Source organism: Pelodiscus sinensis, chromosome 15, assembly GCF_052426305.1.
Source record: "Pelodiscus sinensis isolate ZL-2025 chromosome 15, ASM5242630v1, whole genome shotgun sequence".
NCBI classification, from domain to species: domain Eukaryota; kingdom Metazoa; phylum Chordata; order Testudines; family Trionychidae; genus Pelodiscus; species Pelodiscus sinensis.
The window spans coordinates 12,460,701-12,483,978 of NC_143066.1; the positions used below are offsets into that span (position 1 = coordinate 12,460,701).

The following is a 23,278-nucleotide window of genomic DNA, read 5'->3' on the forward strand; positions in this document are numbered from 1 at the left end:
CTGTGCAGGGGGTCAGACTAGATGATCATAATGATCCCTTCTGACCTTAAAGTCTATGAGTCTATGAGTCTAATTTGTTGAGCCCTGGTTATAGTCACCAATTCCATGGGTGCTCTAGGACTGAAACACCTATAGGAAAAATATGGTGGGTGTTGAGCATCCACTAGCGGGCAGCCGTTCCGATCCCCAACTCAGTGTCTCCCACCCACTAGAGGTCCCTCTAATCACCACCTCCTCCTCTCTCCTAGCACTTCTGGTTCACCACAATCAGCTGTTCCATGGCATACAGGGAGAAGGGTGGGGAGGGGGGAATTGAGGGCTGGACATGCTTGGGGAAGGGGGCAGAACAAGCCAGGAAGAGGAAAGGCAGATTGGGAGTGGACCCTGGGGTAGAGCCTGGGAGGTGAGCCCCCACCCAGCACATGAGAAAGTTAGCACCACTGATAGAATTTACATATGGGTTATGTATGGTGAGAAGGGTATAAACAATCTATAAATGAATGCTTTGCTTTGCAATTTCAGAGTTCTTTACCAGCATTCATTAATCCTCAACAACTTTCCTCTACTTGCCCAGCCCAAAACATCCCATATAAAAGAAATATAAGGAATTGATGCAACTAAGTTGTCAACTTTCTAATAGCACATAACCAAGCACCCTTGCCCTGCTCCCTGTCCCTGCCCTCCTCTTGAGGCCCAACCCTCTATCCTCCATCACTCCATCCCTCTATTGCAGTGGTCACCAACCAATAGATCGGGGTCTACTGGTATATCTTAGAGCCTCTGACAAGTGATCCTGACTGGTTTGGCCAAGACGTTATCAAGCACAGCACTTCAGCTGCCCCCCGCAGATTGCTGAGCATTTCCTGCCCTTTGCCTTGGAGCTGTTCCTTCAGGAGCCACAGAGCAGAGAGGGGGCACAACAGGACTTAGGATGGAGTTTGCTGTCTGCTTTTGAGAGTGGTGCAGGGCCAGGACAGGGGTGAGCCTGCCTTAGCCCCTTGTACCACCACCCAGGAACCACCTGAGGTAAGCAGTGCCCAGCTGGTACTCACATCCTGAAACCTTACCCCAGTCATGAACCCCTTTCTGCACCCCAAGACCCTGCCCTAGCCCTGAGCACCCCTGCATCCAAGCCCCCTCCAGCCCCCCTACTGCCTGCCCCAGGTTCCCCTCCAAATGCCTTAATCTAAGACCAGAGCCTGCACCCCAACCCTCTGCCCCAGACTGGTGAAAGTGAGAGAGGGTGGGAGAGGGAAGAAGGATGGAGTGAGCAAGGGTGGGGCCTCAGAGAAGGGGCACAAAGGAGGCAGGGTAAGGATATTTGGGTTTCAAGTAAATTGTGGATTGCACTTAAATTAAAAAAGTGAACTCACACTTAAAAAGGTTGGAGACCCCTGCTCTATTTGGTGTGGGACAATGGTGCTCGGTTCTGTGCTGGTATAACGTTGGCACCAAAGGTGTGTCTAGACTACAGGGTTTTATCGACAAAACTGCCACTGGATTCTGTCGACATAACATCAACACCAAAGGAATAACACCTTTTCTCAACAAAGTTCTGTCCACAGAAGGCGTTACTGCGTCTCCACTGTCCTCTGTCTGCACTCTCATGTCAACAGAGCGGCTTGCTGTGTCAGCAGAACTGGATGTTGTCTAGATGCACTTTGTCGACAGAAGCTTTGTCAACAAGACTATGTCTACACTCGTGGCTTCTTGCGCAAGTAATATGAAAATGAGGCTAAGCTTGGAACATCCCCGAGCCTCATTTGCATACCTAATGAGCCACCATTTTTTTCAGAAGAGGCTCTTGCGCAAGAAGGAGCGTCTACACTGCCCCTTCTGGCACAAGAAAAACCCTCTTGAGCAACGCCATTCTTCCTGAAAAGTAATAGGTGGAATGGCCTTGCACACGAGCTTCTGAAAAAAAATGGTGGCTCATTAGGTATGCAAATGAGGCTCGGCGATATTCCACGCTTAGCCTCATTTGCATATTACTTGTGCAAGAAGCCACAGTAGACATAGCCAAGTGTGCCAGGGCCCCCTTCCAGGCCCGAAGCCAGCCCCAGCCCGTAGCGTAGGGCTCCTGGGTGAGCGAGAGGACGGGGCAGCAGCATCCCTTAGCATCCGGGTCCCGGCTGCCCCGCTCTCCCACACCAGTCTGGCCCCGCCTGTCTGGACGCAGCGTGATGGCGTCATGCGGGAGCTGGGGCTGCCCAATGGCGGCGGCGGAGGCGTCGCCTCAGCAACTCTGCTGCGGGAGGTGAGCGCAGGGCAGCCCGCCCCTGTGCTGCCAAGAGCCGGCCTGCCGCGGGGGAGGGTCTGTCAGGCCGCGGGAGCCGCGCGTCGCGGGCCGTGTCGTCAGCGAGCCCCGGGTGGCGGGTCTGTGACCCCGGCGCTGCCCGCGGGTTTGTTGCGTTGACTGGGCGTGTGTGGAGCAGGGCGGCCAGCGGCCGAGAGCGGGGCCGTTACACCCTCCCCCCTCCCGTCTCGTCGTCACCGAGACGCAACAGGGCAGAGGGAGACAAGGCACGAACGCTTCTGTCTGCCCTTTTTCAGCCTGTCTTCAGGACTTACCGTTGCCTGCAGCGCTGGGACCCTGGGGTGGGAGTTCCCACAGTGCTGCAGGTCCATCGAAGTGGTGATGCGCAGCTTCTAGTTGTCCTTTCCTTACAGGTTTTCCCTTTGCTAGGGAGTGTGACAGCCCCTGCCAAAATAAACATGAAAAATTCCGACTTTCATTTCATATTTGGGAAAATATGGTGTTTTTCTGCTAACGTAGAACTAAATATTTAGTTAACAGTTCTGGTCATTTTTATTTGTCTAGGAAGTTCGCCAGTGGTGGTAGCAATTCAGATTAAAATATACTTTTGTGTTTATTAATTAGCCATGGTTCATGTGGTGCTGTAATGTTGTTGGATTTTGGGGGGTTAGTTAACTATTTCATTTCAGATTGTCAGCAAATAAGTTTTGTTTACAAATTTTACAGCATGTGAAATGCTACTCACCACAAATAAGTGGCAAAAGCAGACTGGATTATTCTAAGAGGGGTGGGTGAGATTCTGTGGCCTGCATGTGCAGGGGGTCAGACTAGATGATCATAATGTCCCTTCTGACCTTAAAGTCTATGACTGGAAAAATACATTTATTGTGTATTCAACAGGATTACAATGTCATTCACATTCAGGAGAAGACTCAAGTCAGCACAAGGCCTGTGTATTAAAAATACAAGAATAAGAATGAGTTAAGATGAATGTTATACAGATGAAGTGAGGTAAACAGGTGTTTAAGAGATTACACTCTATTTTTTTTGTTCTGTGATGTCAAAACAGCTATTATGTTTCAGAACATTTCTATACTGTAATACTGACACACTGCTTTCTGGATAGGAAATATGCCTAATTTAAAACAAATTCAGAATTTCTACTTCTCTTGGAGGAAAAGCCTTTACCTTACCAGGAAAGCACATATAGGTGTTTGTGCCCTCATTTTGTGGAGGAGTGCACCAAGCACCTGAGCTTTTGTGAGAAATGTGGGGCTTCTTTTGAAACTTAAATGACTGACCAGTAGTGGATCTTTAGTGGCCTATCCCTGTTGTGATACTTTTCTCTGTGAAGGAGCTACATTATGTCTATAATAGCAATGTTAGATATCGTGTAATAGAATAGTTGTGTAACTGCATGAAAACTTAGCAGTTACACAACTATTCGATAGTTCCCAGGGTTGGGGACAGCAGCCAGTACGCTCATGGCCCCACTCCCAGGGAGCCTTCTGCCAACTCACGCTGCTGCCTCTGTAAGCAAAGGCAGCAATCCCAGGGTGGAAGGCGGTAGAGCCTGTCTGCCAGGGGAGCCAGTTTAAAAACTAGATCCCCATGTAGACCAGCTACCTAGTCCAAGCCGATCTAGATCCTAGGATACAGAGGCAGCAGTGGGGGTAGCAGCAGCTCCTATCCACAGGGGTCTGAGCTCGCCATGGACAGAGGCTGCTCTGTGACAGCAACCTCTGTACGTGGGGAGCTTGGACCCCATCAGCCTCTGTCTGCGGAGAGTTTGAGCTGTGGCAGACGGAAGTGGCAGTCTCCCCTGTTGCCTCTGATAGAGGCAGCAGCATGGGGGGGTGCAGGTGGCACCCCAAAGCTGGTGCTGGAGGGAACCAGCTTTTAAGCTGATTCCTGTCCTTCCTCCGCCCCCCGAAGGAGGCAGCAAAAGAGTGGCAGGTGGGTCTGTGGAGCAGGCACACACGGGACACCTGCTTGACAGCTGGTTGCTCGTGTATCTGTTCCAGCCTGCCACCCTCACCCTCCACGCTGCTGCCTCTCAGTCAAGCGCAGCAGCACTCTAGGGGTGGAGGGGCAGGCAGATCCAGATCTAATGCAGAGACTGTGTGTGTAGTCAATGAGATTAACCTATAAATCTAGGTTTATTGATTAATTGTGTAGTTGACTACATGTTGACATCCCCAGTCTATGATGCATGCTGGAATGAAAAGTTGATAGTTGGTAACTTCACTATGAGTTTCATTTCCCCTTGTTTTTAATTTGTCCCTATCTCATGTTTCTCATCAGAAATGCATTCAAAAGGGAAAAACAGGATTAGGTATAGCTTCATTTTTCCCCCCTTTAATTGTCACTGCCTTCCACCAGAATGTGTAACTCTTACCTGTGAAGAAAGGGGGAGCTTCTTTAAAGAGTCGGAGTAGTCTGGGGGAAGTTTACTTGCTTGAGAAGATGCATAGAACCCCAGATTTTATTTGAAATAGCTTATACTCGTTGCCAGGACTTGCCAAGCGGCTGCGAGCCCTGCTCGCCAACCGTGCAGTTCTGCGAGCTGCGCATGCGCAGATCGCGCGGCACCAGCTGTGCCGGCTTGTAATCTGCTTGCCACGGGCGAGTAGATTACATGATTTGTCAAGCCTTGCTCATTGTTTTATTGGTTACAAAGACCAAGAGCCATATGCTTTTGATCCTTTTCATAATCACTCCAGAACTTGCCGTGTTTTTCTAGGTTATTTTCTTCTAGGGTCTGCATACTAGCTTTCCTAACACCTCTGATAAAAGACCACGTTTGAGAACAGTTTTAAAAAATCTTCATTTTTATGCTGATTCCAATACAGTTCTTGGTTAGAACAGACTGTCCACAAAATGTATTCTAAGAAAGGGATCAAAAGCTTCCATTTTCAAAAAAACAAACAGCTTATGTTTGTGTTTGTCTATCCACAGGATCACAGATAAGGTTCAAAATTATCATGTAAGTTACAGAGGTTTTTTTAAATGTTAAAAAATGTTTCCATAGTGAGGGGCTATTTTCTATTAATTTGTGTTTGCCTCTGTGAAGGAGCATGATTTAGTGCTTGACATTAGTGCTCCCGAGCATGTATGACTAGAAAGAATGTAACTAATATTTTAAAAAGCTCTCTGCCCTCTAATTCTGAAATTGCAGGTTAGAAAATCAGATATGTAGATGCCTATGTTCACTGTAGGACATTGACTGATGTTGCCAAGTCTTGGGGTTTGCTTTACTCTTTTAATGAAACATTTAGACTAGTGATTTTGGGAGATGAACATGAAATGCATTAAAGTTGCCAGATGTATTGCAAGTACTGAGCACCCACACTGTAAAATCAGGTCTTATAGCTGTCCCAGTCTGACCCCCAAAGCCATTAGTCACATTGAAAAACTTGGGGTGGGGGTGGAGAGAGACAGAGTAAACACTTGTTTGATGTATTTTCAGAATGTGGCACAATAATTTTTTTTTCACAACAAACAAAAAATGGTTTAGTGCAAGATTTCTGTCAATCATCCTGTAAAAAATGTCGGTTTTTACAGGCATTGTACATCCCATTGAAGCCTCAGTTTTGAAGTGGATGGAATGAAATGTTAGACTGAATAGAGAAACAATATAATTTATATTTTTATAAGGAATGATACAGCAGCTTTTTAAAATACCAGGCTATAACCTGTATCCTGCTTTACTTTTTTATATCTTACTGGAGAGTAATATACTAAGCTTCCATGATACTGACTTGCCTAGGATCTTCATCAGAACTGTCTTGTTTGCTCATTAAGAAAACCTGACATTTTAAATAAAGTGTGCTAAAGCATCTCCTGTTACAGCATTTCACAAGGTGCTGTCTTGTTGTAGATGTCCCCAGCATACCATGGTAGATGTAGCAAAGAAAGAGACGATGAATGACATCACATTTAGAAGCAACACTGTACTTTCTGACATTCATCTACATACCCCAAGCAAAAGACATCTCATGGTCCGATTGAATACTGTTGGACAGCCAGGTAATTTATAATTAGCAGATGCTTAGAGTTTCATGATTGGTAAAATAGGGATAATGATAGCAACCTCCTTTGTAAAGTACTTGGTGATCTGCTGATGAAAAATGCAATATAGAAGTTAGGTATTTATTTACTATATTAGATTTACCTACTTACTTGTAACAATTCAATCCTGGTTTCAGTGCTTAAACTAAATTCTTAATTGGCCGTTAAAAATTTGTGTCTAGCCAGAAATGTCAGTGTTAACTGTATTTAGTTATAAAAAAAATTAATAGTTGTTAATGTTTACAGAGTAACATTCACTGTAATCATAGTGCCAGTTTTCCTGGCTACAGAGAGCTCTCTCATAATCTCCTGGTTTTGCTTTTATGTAAACTCAGCGATTTATTAAAAAAGAAAACTTGTATTTTTATATCTTAAACTGAAATAAATTTGAAAATGGAAAATTTCACATTGATTGTGTCTTTAAGCTTCTATAGTTTTCTCTTTAACATCCTTTGGGTTTTTTGTTTTGTTTTGTTTTTGTTTTAGTATTTCTATCACAATTCCAGCTCCTTTTGAAAAAAAATAATTTGGAGTCTGAGAAAAAAAAGGGAAAGGACCTTTCAACAGAAAATATAGGACAACAAATTAAAGGTGGGAAGGAATTGTGTGACAACGGTAGCAATGACTTAGATTTTCTCAGCAAAAATGGAAGAGAAGTCAGTAATTTTAAAGGAATAGAAACTCTGCTGGATGATGATGGGGATTTGGAAGTGATCAGAAGGCCTCGATCTAAGCCTGATCCAGAAATGGAGGGTCTATCAAGGGACAAAGTGTATCCCATAATTCTGACTAAAGGAGAAGATATTTTTGAAGATGCAAAGCAAGAAAGTACCTGCAATAATATTATTAAAATAGGTAAGCAAAGCTATACGCTGATATAAATTGTAAGAACAGATTTCAATCACTTCTTACAAAAGAAAACATGGATAAGAGTGCTACTGCAGCACAATAATTTGTATGCTAATCTGTCTTGCTTAACATATGCTCTTTCACCAAATCTTGTGAATCTACATGTCCTTTGAGTACTTAAGCACATTTCAGAAATTTGTTCAATGCTAATTGATTCAGCAGATTGGTTCAAAATGTTCAAAGAAGAGTGCTTATTCTTATAAGAATGGCCAGACTAAGTCAGACCAAACGTCCATGTAGCCCAGTATTCTGTCTTCTGACAGTGGCCAATCCCAGGTGCCTAAAAAGGGAAAGAACAGAACATGTAATCAACAGGGCATGTCTACACAGAAGGACAAAAGTCGAATTAAGATATGTAACTTCAGCTACATCAATTGCATAGCTTAAGTCGAAATAGCTTAATTCGGCTTTTGGCATGGTCTACGCAGTAGGAAGTTGAAGGAAGAACACTCTTCCTTTGACTTCCGTTACTCTTCATGAAATAAGGGTTACCATGAGTCAGAGTAAGAAGTCCTCCAGCTCAACAGTGTTTTGAAATAAAGATTTGTAATGTAGATGTGTACTATGTAATTTTGGAATAACATCAGTTATTCCAAATTAACACTGCTGTGTAGATAGCCCAAGTAATCCCTTCCCTGTCACCAATTCCCAGCTTCTGACAGAGGCTTGAGACACCATTCCTACCTATCCTGGCTAATAGCCATTGATGGACCTGTCCTCATGAATTTACCTAGGGTTTTTTTTTTTAATTCTGTTATTGTCCTGGTTTTCACAATGTTCTCTGGCAAGGAGTTCCACAGGTTGACTGACTATGTGTTAGAAATATGAAAGTGTAACCTTGTACACAGTTAACCCATGAGCCTGGGCTCATGAGTTAATGTTCATGGTTACATGCAGCCTTTCCTTCCACCCCCACACTACTCCCTCTTTATCAAAGGTGGATGGGCAGGCAGGAGCTGGCATGCGCAGGGAGCCGGCTTTAAGCTGACCTCCCCACAACCAATTATTTAATTAAATGCATTTTAACATCCCTACTGTGCATGTGTGAAGAAAAAATTCCTTTTTGTTTGTTTTAAACTTTCTGCTTCTTAATTTCTTTTGGTGATCCCTAGTTCTTGTGTTATGGGAACAAGTAAATAACTTTTCCTTATGTACTGCTCCATGTTGATCATGATTTTATAGACCTCTATCATATCCCTCCTTTTCTAAGATGAAAAGTCCCAGTTTTATTAATCTCTCCTCATATGGTAGCCATTGCAAACCTCTAATCATTTTTGTTGCCCTTTTCTGAACTTTTTCCTGTGTTGAGATATACTTTTTGAGATGAGGCAACCATGTCTGCATGCAATATTTGAGATATGGGCTAGGAATGATAAATAGTGATTAGTAAGCAATTGAGTAGTTGATGGAATTTCCAATGCCTACTCGATTAGTCCATAAAGAGGTTCGCTGCGGCTCTGCTTTTTAAATGTAGTAAGAGTCGCCAGGCTCTTATTACATTTAAAAGGCCGAGCCGCAGCAAACCGGGACCAGGATGAGCCAGGACAACTGAGTCCCAACTCCCACCCAATCCCAGAGGCTGTACTTCTGCTTTTTAAATGCAGTAAGAGCCGGGAGCTAACCCTGCTACAGCTCTGCCTTTTAAATGTATTAAGAGCTGATAGAGGCAGCACAAGTGTGGGAGGGAGAAGTGACTAGTTGAATCACTACTCGACTACCCGATAAGCATATGCTTATCGGGTAGTCAACTAGTTGCTTACATCCCTATTTCCAAGCAGTCCAGCTATAGTTACCTCTTGGACCAGATCTTGCACTCCATTTAAGACTAAATCAAGAATTGCCTCTCCTTGAGTGTTTCAGAGCCAGCTGCTCCAAGAAGCAGTCATTTAAGGTTTCAAGAAACTTTATCTCTGCTTCCCATCTTGAGGTGACATGTACCCAGTCAATATGAGGATAGTTGAAATTATGGATATAAAAGTCCATTTAATCCGTTAACCAGTTAAACATTATGTTTAACTGGTTTGCTGCTCATATGGTCAGAGGGCTTGGCCAGGCTGGAGTGCCCCTTTCCACCCATGGCATGGTGCTATGGGCAGCAGGTCCGCCTGGGCTGGAGTGGCCCAGGTTAACCATTGACATCCTTAGTTGAAATCCCCTATTATTTTTTAATTTATTTTTATTGTCTCTCATCTCCTTCAGCATTTCAGTCACTATCATTAATCCTGGTTAAGTGGTCAGTAATATATCCTTACTGCTATATTCATGTTATTAGACCACGGAATGTAGTAAGAGCCGCCAGGTTTTGTACCCTGGAATTACTGTGTCCCAATGATTATCCTCATTCCAACAAATTTCTGTGATGCCTACCATATCAGTATCCTCATTCAATATGAAGCACTCTAGTTTACCCATCTTATTATTTAGCCTTCTAGCATTTGTACATAAGCACTTAAAATTTATCACTATTTAGCTGTCTGCCATTATCCCATGTGATCAAATGGGACTCTTTTTCATTTGATTGTTTCTCATCTGATCTTACCCATATCTTATCAACTTACATCTAGGGATTTAAATTAATCAGTTAACTGGAACCAGTAAGCCTCGCTTGTTCACTGGTAGGGGCTGGAGCAGCTCCCTGACTACTCTGTGCCAAAACAGAGCAGTACTCTGTTTTATCTCTTTTCTGTAAGTTTTATAGAGAAGAAGTGTCTTTCAGCATTCGCTCAGTTATGTCAATTTTGAGGTTTGTACTTGACTTGGTGATTCTGTCTCTTTCTTAGTTTTATGAGAAGCAATCCCATTCCAGGCACATCCTGTTTTCCTGACACAACCAAACCCTTACATTGCTTTAAGTTATAAGAGGAAACTATATGCTGAATTTGGGAGGGAATGTGGGGTCTGGGAAGGAGTTTGGATGAAGGAGGTGGTTGTGACCTGGGACACTGGACTGCAATGTAGGAGAGGGTGCAGGGATTTGGGTAGGACAGGAGAGAGTTGTGATGTGGGGTAGGGAATTGGGGTGCAGGAGGAGGTACAGGGGTTTGGGTTATGACCGAAGGCAAGGAATTGGGGTGCAGGATCTGGAATGGGAAATGGGTTCAAGAGGGGGACAGAGGGTTTGGGTTGTGGGATAGGGTGGCAGGAGTTGGGGGAGAGGCTGGTGTGCCTGGAGGCAGGCTCTGACCAGAAGACTTACCTGGCTGACTCCCAGCCAGCAGCCCAGCACATTTCTCAAGTAGTCTCCCTGCTTGCCTCCCTCCCCCGCATAGACTGCTGTGGCCAGGTGTATCTGTGATTCAGAGCCTGAGAGGAGAGGGGAGCAGTAGTTTGCACGCTGCCTGTTCTTCAAACAGGCAGCTCCCATTGGTCAGAAACCGACCAATGGGATTGTGTTTGGGGTGGGGGCAGCGCATGAAGCCTCTCCTGCCTCCCCCAGGCTCACAGCTGTAAAAGAGAAATTGCCCAACAGCTGCTTTTCTGAGCAGCAGGCAGCAGTGGTGGAGAAGGGGGGCAGGGAGCCTGCCCTGAGGCTCCCTGCTGTGTCTGCGAGCCTGATCTGGTGGCTTGGCTGCCAAAGGCCATATTTTGCCCAGTCCTGACCCAGCTGAGGAGGAGTTGAGGAGGAGTTCTTGAACAGACACACACTCTAAAATATGTAGATGATTATTTGTTCAGGTGAAGAGCTCTGTGTAAGATGGAAAACTTGTGTTTTTCTCACAAACAGAAGTTGGTCCAATAAAAGGTATTAATTCACTCTCCTTGTCTCTCTAATATCCTGGGACCAACATGGCTACAATGGCAGTGCTTCTTTTACTCTATTTGAAACTCCTTCATAAGGAAGGGAGTTGATTTATACGGAGAATTAGAATTGATCTGATAGTGTCCAGGGATCCAAAATTCCAGGAAAGCTTTTCCTGCTAGACTATACCAGTTAAGTTGTTATTGAACAAAAGCTGTTAACATTTGGCTCTTCAGTGGCATATATGTGATCACAGTCCACTTGTTGGAGGGTAGTTTTCCAACTCTCAAGCCACCATCATAGCTGGCACTACCTTAGAATACTTATGACAGTCTGAGTCAGCAAAAAAACTCTTGTCCCTAGAGTTTGTCCTTTTTGTCATAATTGAGGCAGGTTGATAATTAGAAAAGAAAGTTATGCTATCGCTACCTGTAGTCCACTTGTTATAGTTTAATGGAAGATCTCTAGTAAATGTTCTAAAATAAAAATAGCCACTTATAAATGCTTATCCATTGTTCTGATGCTATAAACAAAACAGCTCCATGAGTATGTTCAGAATCTGCATGTAAAGCATTATACACCCTAGTCGTCTCTTTTTTACATGTGAATCTAAATAAAAAATTTTAAAATTTCCTAATTCAATTTGAACAGTTTTCAGATGAAGTGTTTAAAAAAAGAGTAAACTTAATGTCAAACAAGTAACATAAGTTTCATAACTAAAAAAAATGTTTAAAGTACTTATTTCATTCTTTTGCTTTCATTCTACCAGAGCACACAATGGCAACACCATTGGAAGATGTTGGTAAACAAGTATGTATCTTCTTCCTAATATGCTGCACTTTGTGAGCGGAGCATCACAGCCATAACTGTCTATGCCTTCTGTTGTCTCCTGAAGGTCTGGCGAGGAGCCTTTCTTCTTGCAGATTACATCTTGTTCAAAAGGGACATGTTCAGATATTGCACAGTATTAGAACTTGGAGGAGGCACTGGAATTACAAGCATTGTCATGGCAATGATTGCTAAGACTGTATACTGCACAGGTACTTTGATGCAATTATTTTTAACTAGCAGAAATCCCTGGCGTCGCCCGGGATACATATAGTAAAAGGTGTAATGAATGAACTGCGTCAATGACATTAACATAGCATATTTTATTGGAAATACTTTTCTCTTATATATGACTAAGAAATTAACATAGCAAGTGATGTGCTTACAAAACATATTTACATGTAACTCATTTCTTGCTATCAAAAGGTGTGGTGAATGAACTACGTAAATTATGTTACGTAGATATTGGAAGATAGCTGGAAGATAGCTGTTTCTTCTCCCCCACCCCAGCCTTGCATTGCACTCGGCTCCAAGCCCTCTACCTCCGCAGCATGCCTGACCAAAGAGTTCCAGTGTATAGATGTGCAATTTGTACAAGTTGTCTGTGTGAAAATGTTTGACAGTCTTAGTTTGGGTCTTTGTGAACAAGTGTCTAGATTGTAAAATGCTTATCACTGCTGGCCTTAATATTGGACTTTATTTGCAGTGTCAGCAGATAGCACAATTACTATGTATAGACTCTGGTGACTGACCTATTTTCTCACACCAAGAAGGGGTCAATCACATGGATCAGGGTTTCAACACATTCAGAATATAATATTGCTTTCAATACCATTATTTCCAGATGTTGGTGAAGATCTATTGGCTATGTGTGAGCAAAATGTAATATTAAACAAACATCTTATTGAGCCAGCAGGTAAGAACCAGATGTTTCTCAACTGCAAGTTTGGGCCTTTGTCAGTAGAACTGTTCCTAGAATGTACAGTAGGGGCCATATAAATTGATGTCACTTTACAAATGTTTACAAACAATTGAACTTCTTTAAATTTGTTTCTATATTTCCAAGATATGAAAATTGTCTATGGAGCCCCTTCTGAGCACAGGACAAGATTCTTTTTAGAGTTCAGCTATCTTCCAATCAGATATAGGCAACCATGGTTGTTGCATAGATACTGTGTAATACGGAATCTTTCAGGAGTCACCTGGAATAACTGGGATTCAGGAATATCTTTGGGCCAAAGTCAGCAGTGATGTAAAATGAGTGTTAATGGTGAAATGGTATAATTGTTTCACATTGGTACATACAAAACCAGTGCCAAAGGGATGGGAGGGAGCTAGCTTGTAGGTAAAACAATTAACAGAAAACCAGAAGCTAAAGCAGGCTCCTTCTTCTGTACTTCTCTCATCATTTCCTCCCCCATGTATAGCTATCAGATTTGTGTCAATTTTATTTACCATTTTTCCACTTACGGCACCATTTGTCTGCTGATTTTTGGCCCTTGATCTCCACTAAGCTGCCATTTGAAGGGTAGATACAACTAATTTGCCCATAAGATGTGGGTTTTTATTTTTTTTTTCTGTGTGCGCATGCAGGAGGTGAAGTTAAGGTAAAAGAGCTGGATTGGCTGAAAGATGGATTCTGTACTGGTAAGTAGTTGTGATGGATTTAATTCCAATTGTTTTCTATGATAATTTTGAATTGTTGAACATACTAAACTGCAATTAATAACTCTTCAGTTACAGCGGGTTCTAGTAAAAGTCACTTTTCAGAAGAAACCATTCTGACATTAAAATTAATGATAGTTTCCATGAGCAAGAGTACTGAATTATAAAGCAATAAGTGTCACAGTTCAGGTGCTAATTGCACCTCTGCTTCTTCCATGGTATCCTCATGGTCAAGGCTCAACAAACCACTGATTCCACTCGCCCGTGGCGAGTAGATTTCAGCCAGTCGCTCCGTGCGTCCCATTCACCGATGCTGCATGCATGCACAGCACCGGTCTGGCGCATGCGCGGTGCGGGACTAGCGAGTAGCTCTCGCCACGGTTTGTCAGGCCCTGCTCATTGGTGCCCCATTAGATGTCAGGCCTCCAGCCATAAATTCTCTATGAGCAGGAACTCTCCTCCCTCTCCTTCAGACTGGGGACTCATGGTTGCACACCAGGCAACCCAATCTGATGAGAATGAGTCCTAATAGAAAGAGGAAAGCATAGAACTTCATTGGAGTGGAGGTTGGGTGTTCCTGAAGGGGATGAGAGTTCATGGAAACAAGCTCACCAATACCCAATCCCAAAAAGTCTTCTATGAATTCTCATTTACTCCTTTCTCCATATTGTGGTTGAGGCCTTTACCCTTAACCTCTTGCTCTGGAGGCAGATATCTTATCCACTGTGCTACTGGAGGGAGCCCACCAACCTCCCTGCAGTCTGGGCCCCCTTGTCGTTCCTTTTTTCCAAGGGTGCCAGGTCCACGTTGGTTGGGGGGGGGGGGGGTCTTGAACCTTCAACCTCTGACTCCGCAGTCAAGTACTTTATCTATTAGTAACACCAATGCCCTAAGCAATGGTGGGAGAAAGGGGTTAGTGGAATTTTCACTCAGGAGGCCAGATGCATTGACAATACCAAACCTACTAACTTCAGTATGTAAGCTATCACTTAAATCGAATTCTGTACTAGATGACTGGAAAATAACTAATATGATGCCAGTTTTTCAAGAAGACCTCAGAAGTGATCCAACGGTTTAGTGAGCCTAACTTCAGAACCAGGCAAACTGACTGACTAAAACTATTGTAATGACTAGAGTTATTAGATACCTAAATACACATGATTTGTTGAGGAAGCATCAACATGGTATTTTTATAGGGGAAATAGTGCCTCATGAATATATTGAATTATTTGAGGAGCGTCATTGAGCACGTGGATAAGGGTGATCCAGTTGATATAGTCTACTTGGACTTCGAGAAAATGTTTGACAAGGTTCCTCATCAAAGGCTCTTAAGCAAAGTAAGCAGTCATTTGTTAAAAGGGAAGGTCTTATCACAGATAAATAGCTGGTTAAAAAACTGGAAACAAGGAGTGAGAATAAATGGTAATTTTTCAGAATAGAGGTAGGTAAATAGCAGTGTTCCTTAAGGTCTGTACTGAAACTAGTGCTGTTCAACTTATTCGTAAGTTATATGGAAAAAGGGTAAACAGTGAAGTGGAAAAGTTTGCAGATGATACAAAACTACTCAAGATGGTTAAGTCCAAAGCAGATGGTTAAGAGTTATGAAGGGATCTCAAAAATCCTAGTAAGTGGGCAGCAAAATCCAGATGAAATTAAGTATTGATAAACAAAAAATAATACATATTGGAAGACACATTCCTAACTATACGTATGAAGAATATGGAATAGTTTCTTTATGAGGAGAGAAGACTTGAGACTTTTCAGGTTGGAAAAGAGATAATTAAGGGCAGTATGATAAGTCTCTAAAATCATGGATGATGTGGAAAAAGTGAATAGGGATGTTTTATTAATCTCTTCACATAATACAATAATCTTAGGTCACCTAACAAAATCAGTAGGCAGCAGGCTTAAACTAAAGAAACAGAAGGACTACATGATACAATGCACAATCAACTTGTGGAACTTATTGTCAGGAGAGGTCATAAAGGCCAAAAATATAACTGGTTTTAGAAAAGAATTACATACATTCATGGAGGCATTGTCCATTAGTGGCCATTAACTGAGAGAGGGCTATAATGCCATGTTCTGCCAGATGTTATAGAATCATAGAGCTGGAAAAGCCCTCAGAAGGTCATCAAGTCCAGCCCCCTATTCTAGGCAGGACCAATCCCAACTAAATCAACCCAGCAAGGTTGAGATTAGACAATGAGATGGATCGCTCAATAATTGCCCTTTTCTGTTCATTCCCTTTTGAAGCATCTGGCATTGGCCACTGTAAGAAGACAGGATTCTTGGCTAGACCTTTAATCTGATCCATAATGATCATTAGTATGTTCTTTGTAGACCCTGAAGCTCCCTACAGTTGGTCTGAAGCAGAGATTGCTGATTTGCATGACCACACCACAGTGATACTGGCAGCTGATGGTAAGAGAATGTAATGGAAAACAGGGAATTTGATGAAATTGACATTTGGATGTGCAAGTGTCAAGTACTTAACCTTGGATTTGGATAACTTTTTTTTTTAAGTAGACCATCTCGTCAGCTGATGTTAATTGATTTCAATGGAGCTATTATAGTCTTTGCTATCACGGACAAAATCTAGATGAGTTGTTTATTACAAGTAGTAACTTGAATCCTAGAACATCTACTCAGTCTCCCTGCCAACTTGTGTGGTTTTATATTTTCATATTTTCTTACATGTTTTTCTCTGTCCAGTTGCTAAGTGAAAGACTCATGCAAGCAATAGCTAACAGACTTACCTCACTATATAGGTAAAACAGTGAAATATTGGTGATGAAATAAATAGATTGATGGGACATGTTTCTCTTATGTTTGAGTTACAATTGTCCTAGGATGTTACTTCTAACACTATGAGGTGCAAAAGTTTCAAGACATGATTGTATTGATATTCTTTTACTACAGGCAGTCCCCGGGTTACGTAAAAGATAGGGACTGTAGGTTTGTTCCTAAGTTGAATCTGTGTGTAAGTTGGAACTGGCGTCAGCTGCTGCTGAAACTGATCAGTTTTAACCGCGGCTGAATCTGGATGCCAGTTCTGACTTACATACAGATTCAACTTAAGAAACCCAGGCGTCCCCAAGTCAGCTGCTGCTGAAACTGATCAGCGGCTGATTCCAGGAAGCCTGGGGCAGAGCAACTCTGCCTCGGGCTTCCTGTAGTCAGCCGCTGGTCAGTTTCAGCAGCGGCTGACTTGGGGACGCCTGGGGCAGAGCAGCTGGGGTGCTGCTGGGTTGCTCCAGTAGCGCGGCTCCTCGGCGCTACTGGAGCAACCCAGCAGCACCCCAGCTGCTCTGCCTCAGTCGTCCTGATTCAGCCACTGCTGAAACTGACCAGCAGCAGCTGAATCAGGACGCCTGGGGCAGAGCAGCTGGGGTGCTGCTGGGTTGGTCCGGAGCGGCGCTGCGGGACCAACCCGGCAGCCCCCAGCTGCTCTACCCTAGGGGTAGGCAAGAAAAGCCTGGTCTGCTGGGGGGGGGCACTAGCTGTACCCCCCACCCCCCCCAGCAGACCAGGGAGACAGGGGTGGCGGGACCGCCCAAGTCCTCCACGGCTTTGCTCCCTCTCCCTGGTCTGCTGACCTGGGAGACGCGGAGCAAAGCCGCAGAGCACGCGGGCAGTGGGACAGTCCAGGCGCGCCGCGGCTGTCCAACTGCTCGCGTGCTCCGAGGCTTTGCTCCCCGTCTCCCTGGTCTGCTGGTCAGACCAGGGAGACGGGGAGCAAAGCCACGGAGCACACCCGCTGCGGGCGTGCTCCAAGGCTTTGCTCCCCGTCTCCCTGCAGACCAGGGAGACGGAGAGCAAAGCCGCGGAGCACGCCTGCAGCAGCCTGCGGGCGTGCTCTGCGGCTTTGCTCCTGTCCCCCTGGTCTGCTGGGAGGGTCCAGCAAAGCCGCTGGACCCCCCCCCAGCAGACCAGGTAGACAGGAGCAAAGCCGCCCAGGCGGCAGCTTTGCTCGGGTGTCCCTGGTCTGCTGGGGGGGTCCAGCGGCTTTGCTGGACCCCCCCAGCAGACCAGGGAGACCGGGAGAAGCTTTTCTCACCCCGGAGGACACGGGTGGCGACCTGCCGCCCGTGAGCTCCAGGGCGAGAAAAGCCCCGTTCGTAAGTGCGGATCCGATGTAAGTCGGGGACTGCCTGTATATATGACATTTTAACTTCTCTGAAGCAGTTTTTCTTGTGCTCCATTTACAATTCCTACAGTTAGTAGTGAACTTACCACACCTCCTCTCTCAGAAAATTATTTAGATGTTATTTTTGAACTTTGTACCTTTCACTGTAGATTTTGGAAAAACAAGAGACTTTTTTCCTTGAAAATTATGTCATTTACTCTTTTTTATACAATTTGAACACACTTTCAGCCTTTTCTTTCTCCTAAATATTTTCTAGTATAGCTGTTATGCAATGTTTCATAGTAAGTAATGCCTGAATTTGTCAAACTCATTTTTTAAAGACACTAGGCAGGACTTACACAGACAGACAGATCAGGAAGCAAAGCTTTTTATACATCATACAATTATGATGCTGAGGATAACCTGGATGGCTTTTTTCCCGTTTTTGGCATACTATATCTTTTGACTTTAAGAAATTTCTATGAAATTTAACTTTAAGTTGAGTAGAGCTACTACCATTTTGTGCTGGTATGAGATAGAAGGCTTCATGATTTATGTCTCCTCGTTCCTTTAAGATATACTTTAAGATATTTCTTGGTTGGGAGAGAGTCTCCTTATAGATAATGCCTGTTTCCATGCTAATGATTTCTATTGACTTCACTACAGGCTGGATTGATGGGCGAATTGATCATCCAGTGAAGGTCAATTTTTCACATCTAGTATATGCTACTAATGTAATGCCAATTGTATAGCTTAGATTGACCTGTCCCCATAGTGTTGACTTGCCCAAACTGGTGAAGGCTTGACAAAGAGCAATTGTAATTAATACAGGAAAGTCAACTGTTACCATTAAAAGCCCTTTGTACTTTCTGCTATACTCTCTGGATTTGTCCCAAAGATTGTTGATTAGAAATAATCTGCATAAGTAAGGATGTTTGTATTATGTTTAAGGTTATGTGTGACTAAAACAGGCAACCATTCATCCCTATGTTAATTTTTTTTCTATTTTAGTTTTTTATGATGATGACTTAACAGATGCTTTATTCAAAATACTGTACAAAATCACTCACAACTTGAAAAACTCTTGTTCGATTTACTTATCAATAGAAAAGAGGTAAGTGCCATCTTGACCTTCCTTTATAAGATCTTGGTTTTGCTTCAAAATTAAATCTTCTGATTCTCATAGTGTTAACTGGTCAGACATTTCAATGAATATTCAGTGCACAGTATGTTCATTAGCCTCCTAGTATTCTAGGTTCTGAACCTACAAAAAACAAGATAAACCATTACAATTATTATGTACTATGTCATGCCATCTTTGGGTAGAGTTATGCAAATAGATGTATGTAGACTATTTGTGGGGTTGAAGTCAATGCCATAATAGTCTTTTAATATAATTTATTGTACTAAATTACTTTGTTCTTTTTTGAGTAAGAATGAGTGTGACTGCCTATTCCTATGTTAAAATGTGAATAATTAACAGACCTTGTTTGGGTCTCTGTAGATCTGCTTTCTGTGTGGGCATTGATATAATTTTCCATAGAAATACAAATCACAAGACTGAATCCACATGGAGAAAATGGCCCAAAATTGGTGAGAAGGCAGAGTATAGGGATGTTAATATTTGTTTATTTTTGTAAACATGTCACTACTTAAATTTTCAGCAGTGACACATTTACAGGCAGGGGCAGGAGGGATCTGGCTCCCCAGAAACACTGGCTCCTGTCTGTTCCCCTCCCTGCTGCTGCCTCTGATACAGAGCAGCAGTGGGGGGGGGTAGCAGGTGGTTTGACAGAACTCAGTATGAGTGGGGAGCTGACTTGAAAGCTGGCTCCCGGTGAGCACTGACTTCCGCCTCTTCCCTCCTCTCCTGCCCCCACCCCCACCTCTGATACAGAGGCAGTAACATGGAGGTAAGGGAGGGGAGGAGTAGCTGAGTGTAACTGAGGGTTAACCAATGAGGCTCGTAGGTGAACCATGTACACGGACACACATTCACATCCCTAGAAGGTACTTTCTTCCTTTGAAACAAATTTTACCCGGAACTTATCAGTGTTCTGTTTCTGATTAGGATATCACACTTGCTATTAAAAGAACCATTTGACCTCAATGAAAATACATTTATGGTATTTATGTTGAGTTTTTCTCTCTGCTACTGTATTTGAGGAAGTTAACTAGCTATTTAAAACAAGGAATAGTAAAAAATATTATGAGATCAATTTTAACTAGATACTCTATTGACAGACTGAACTTCACTTTAAGACATATGGACATTACATGTGAGGCATACAATCATTTTCGAAATACTTTGAATGATTTGGAGAACTTAGAAGATGGCAAAATGAAATATACCGCTGAGCCCATTAAGCTAGCATTCTCCCAGTTTCTGATTTATGAGCGGATTGAGCAGCTGGTGAGTGGTATTTATCAAATTAAATGTAATGCCTTAAGAGAATCACTTCAAATTAATTTTCATCTATTTAGTCAATGTAGTAAGTAAAAAATACAAACAATTCAACATTTTATTTATTTTAATAAAAGCTATTTGTTGCCCAAGACCTGTTATTTATATTTGTTTGTATGCTGTTTTATCAGTTAATAAGCTATGCCATAGTTATGTTAATAAGCATTATTTTACCTTTTGTGTAAACTAGTATATTTTGCATCATGAACATGCTCACTAGAGCAACAGAAAACATGATTTCAGAGGAACAACAAAACTAAAATATATTCATTTATTTGCTAAGTAAATGTCTAAAATAGTGCTATGATATTTCTCTATGTAAGAAAAGCTCTTTTATATGTTTTGAGTCAAGTATACTGAGTTGCTGGAGTGTACTGAAAGAGAGATGTCAAGTTTTAATAGATTTTAATAATCTCAAAAATTACCGAATACAGTATTTTAAAATGGTTATGTATTTATTTTACCACGGGATCTGTTGTGGCTATACTATACGACTTACATTCCCTACGTGATGTTAGGTATTATTTAATAGTTTGTACCATTCTAGACATTTGTCATTATTTTCTGCTGCAACAGCAGATAATAAAGTAACCTTGAACTAGATTTTGTAGCAACCTTGAACTATGTCCTGCCTTGGGCAGGGGGCTGGACTTGATGACCTCCTGAGGTCTCTTCCAGCTCTATGATTCTATGAGGTTGATAAAGATTGAAACTAACTTTGCCAAATATTCTGGGTTGTTGTTTTTTTTTTTTAAATCTCACACACACACACACACACACACACTCTCTCTCTCTCTCTCTCTCTCTCAACAGAGCCCTAATTTCATAGTTAGTTGTTTTTTATTTGGCTTTGTGTACAAGTGGTAAGAAATAACATCCTATTTTTTACAGTATGTATTATGAAGTAAACATATGAAATCTGGAGAAAAGCTTTTTTTTCCCCCAAAGTTTATATTATGATCGCGTTGGTGTTAGTGCTCTATGTGTAATAAAACCTTAACATAGTGTTTCCAGTTTACCAGAAACTATAAATAAAATTTATAGTCACAATTTACAATATAATGGTGAAGATGGATTGCTTATAAATTAAACTTTTAACCAAGACAATCTTCTTGGTAATGTTCCATTAGGCAAACACACATTTGCTGCTCTTCATTCCTCAGAAACAGAGATCTTTCATTGTCTTCTGTTCCTCATATTTTTGTAGTAAAATATACTGAGCACATATGTATGCCGTTACATACGTGAAGGCATTATGAAAATCCATTTTCAGAACTAAGCAAAAAAAATGCAGAACAAGTTATCAGCCAAAACATACCTTCTGAAGACCCCAGAATGTGTTAAATTATTGTAATGACATGTATGTACACTTTAATTATTTCAAATTCAGAATTCCATTGTTAATTGCAGAAATAGGTAGATGCAGCTAAAAGATACAAAGCTCCAATAATATTAGCTAAATTAAATCATCAGTCTTCAAAGATACTTCTCTCCTTATGCATATTGCAAGCCAATTTACGTAAGGGGCAGGTGTTGAAATTAATTTAATATTTCTTTATAATTATAATGATGTAGTCACCTGACTGCATTCTGAAAATACACTGTTTTCCTTCTTCACAGGAGCTGTGGAAGATCATTGCTGAACCACTTACATTACCTCTTTAACAGAAGACTGCTGAATGCATTGAGGATATTATTTTATTTGAGAAAATCAATGCTATGATCTAGATTTTTTTTTCCAAAAGATGTGCTCCCCATGGAACTGAATTTGATGCAGATTTGCCTTCAACTAATTAAATATATCTTGTAGCATATAGAGGATGATTTCTTTATCGTTTTTAATGATATGCAGCTTTTAAATTGCTTCTCATGGTTCAGATCTGAAAGCAACTCTTAACTGCTTCTATCAGCTTTGTGATGGATCTACAGATACTGGCCCTCTCACGGCCATGTCTGTACTTACAGAGATGGATGCCGCAGCAGTTGATTTTCTGGTGTTTAATTTAGCAGGTCTAGTAAAGACCAGCTAAATCAAATGCTGAGGCCACCTCCATCGTTGCTGGTTCTCCTCAAATCATGAGGCAAAAGGGAAGTCAAAGGAAGAATTTGCTCCAGTCGACCTTCCACTGTGGCATCAAAGTTCAAATTAAGATACATCGATTCCAGCTATGCAATTAACATAGCTGCAGTTGCACATCATAATTTAAACTTCCACATAAGTATTGATGCAGCCTAACAATAATGATAAAGTATCTATTCCTGGGCCCCATAGGGGTTTTTTCCTATAACTTTGTCCCATGACACGAATAACCATCTAACCAGCCTCATTCCACTTTACATAAGTGCCAATCTCATACACTTACAATCAGTAAATTTAGTCACCCTCCTCTCAATCAGACCCACATTCTACTTTCATACACTGTTGGTATTATAAATAATTGTGGAGTGACTTTCTGAAATAGGCCCAGCTGCTTTTCACCAGGTAGTTGTTTCCTCCACTCAGAACAATCTTGTTCTACAATGATCTACAAAAATGGAGGACTACTTTTTTGCCAATATGGACCTTTCTAGTGTAGAGGCCATAATTTCAACTTGCAGGAGACCGGGAATTGACACACACAGTTTAGTCTTCGGGTTTTATGTGCCTTCCTCTGGAGCAAACCTCCTCACATCTTATGCTGTTTGATCCCTGCAAAGCTGGTGGTGAAAGCAAGTTACTTTCCATGAATTGTCCACCCTCTTGCAGTCCTTGAAATTCTAGCCTCACAATAATATCTATGGATGAGTGAGATTTTAAGAGGAGGAGGAAATTAAAGCCAGAGAACCTCTTTTGCACTACCTGCAAAATATATTCTCTGATCTTCGGGTCATTAAATAAAAATAGAGTTTGTTGATCAAATCTCTCATGGTTAATAAAAACAAGCCACACAATGTTATATATTCCTACCATACTTTTAAATTTTAAGTGGTGGTCCATCACGGTCACCCACTTTCCCCACTTGTGCAGTTATAGGAACTTCCTGAAGAGCTCTAGAGTTGTTTTTTTAGGGGTTAAAGTGTTGCGTGATGCTCCCAGTGTCAGAACATACTGATTCCATGGTTTCGCTTCCGGCCTAGAGAGCTGTGCTCTTTCATGAAGTAATGTATTTCCCTTCATATTTGATTGCCAAACAAGGCCTCTAGTAGTAGTTTTAAAATATTTTTTTTATCCATGGT

At 42.1% G+C, this 23,278-nt stretch overlaps 1 protein-coding gene across 8 annotated transcripts; it reads left to right on the top strand.

Moving 5' to 3' along the window:
- The first annotated feature begins 2,107 nt into the window (after window positions 1-2,107).
- On the top strand, window positions 2,108-21,878 carry METTL22 (methyltransferase 22, Kin17 lysine). 8 transcript variants are annotated; one of them, XM_006124586.4, is made up of 13 exons: window positions 2,124-2,257; window positions 3,158-3,268; window positions 5,216-5,243; window positions 6,138-6,286; window positions 6,815-7,183; window positions 11,746-11,786; window positions 11,872-12,016; window positions 12,649-12,720; window positions 13,398-13,451; window positions 15,813-15,893; window positions 18,610-18,712; window positions 19,843-20,011; window positions 21,683-21,878. In XM_006124586.4, exons 4-13 carry the CDS (start codon window positions 6,154-6,156, stop codon window positions 21,725-21,727), a joined length of 1,212 nt encoding a protein of 403 aa, XP_006124648.2. In that variant the 5' UTR covers window positions 2,124-2,257; window positions 3,158-3,268; window positions 5,216-5,243; window positions 6,138-6,153; the 3' UTR covers window positions 21,728-21,878. The 8 variants fall into 8 exon arrangements, with proteins under 8 accessions (XP_006124652.4, XP_006124648.2, XP_006124651.2 ...); XM_006124588.5 differs by having other exon boundaries at window positions 2,251-2,376; XM_006124587.5 differs by lacking the exon at window positions 2,124-2,257 and adding an exon at window positions 2,264-2,402.
- The last annotated feature ends 1,400 nt before the right edge of the window (window positions 21,879-23,278 follow it).

Coding starts and splice junctions, on each gene's coding strand:
- METTL22 (XM_006124590.5), top strand. CDS start 2,184: ATGGCGTCATGCGGGAGCTGGGGCTGCCCAATGGCGGCGGCGGAGGCG. Junction 2,258..6,137: donor CAGCAACTCTGCTGCGGGAG/GTGAGCGCAGGG, acceptor GTCTTGTTGTAG/ATGTCCCCAGCATACCATGG. Junction 6,287..6,814: donor GAATACTGTTGGACAGCCAG/GTAATTTATAAT, acceptor TTTTTGTTTTAG/TATTTCTATCACAATTCCAG.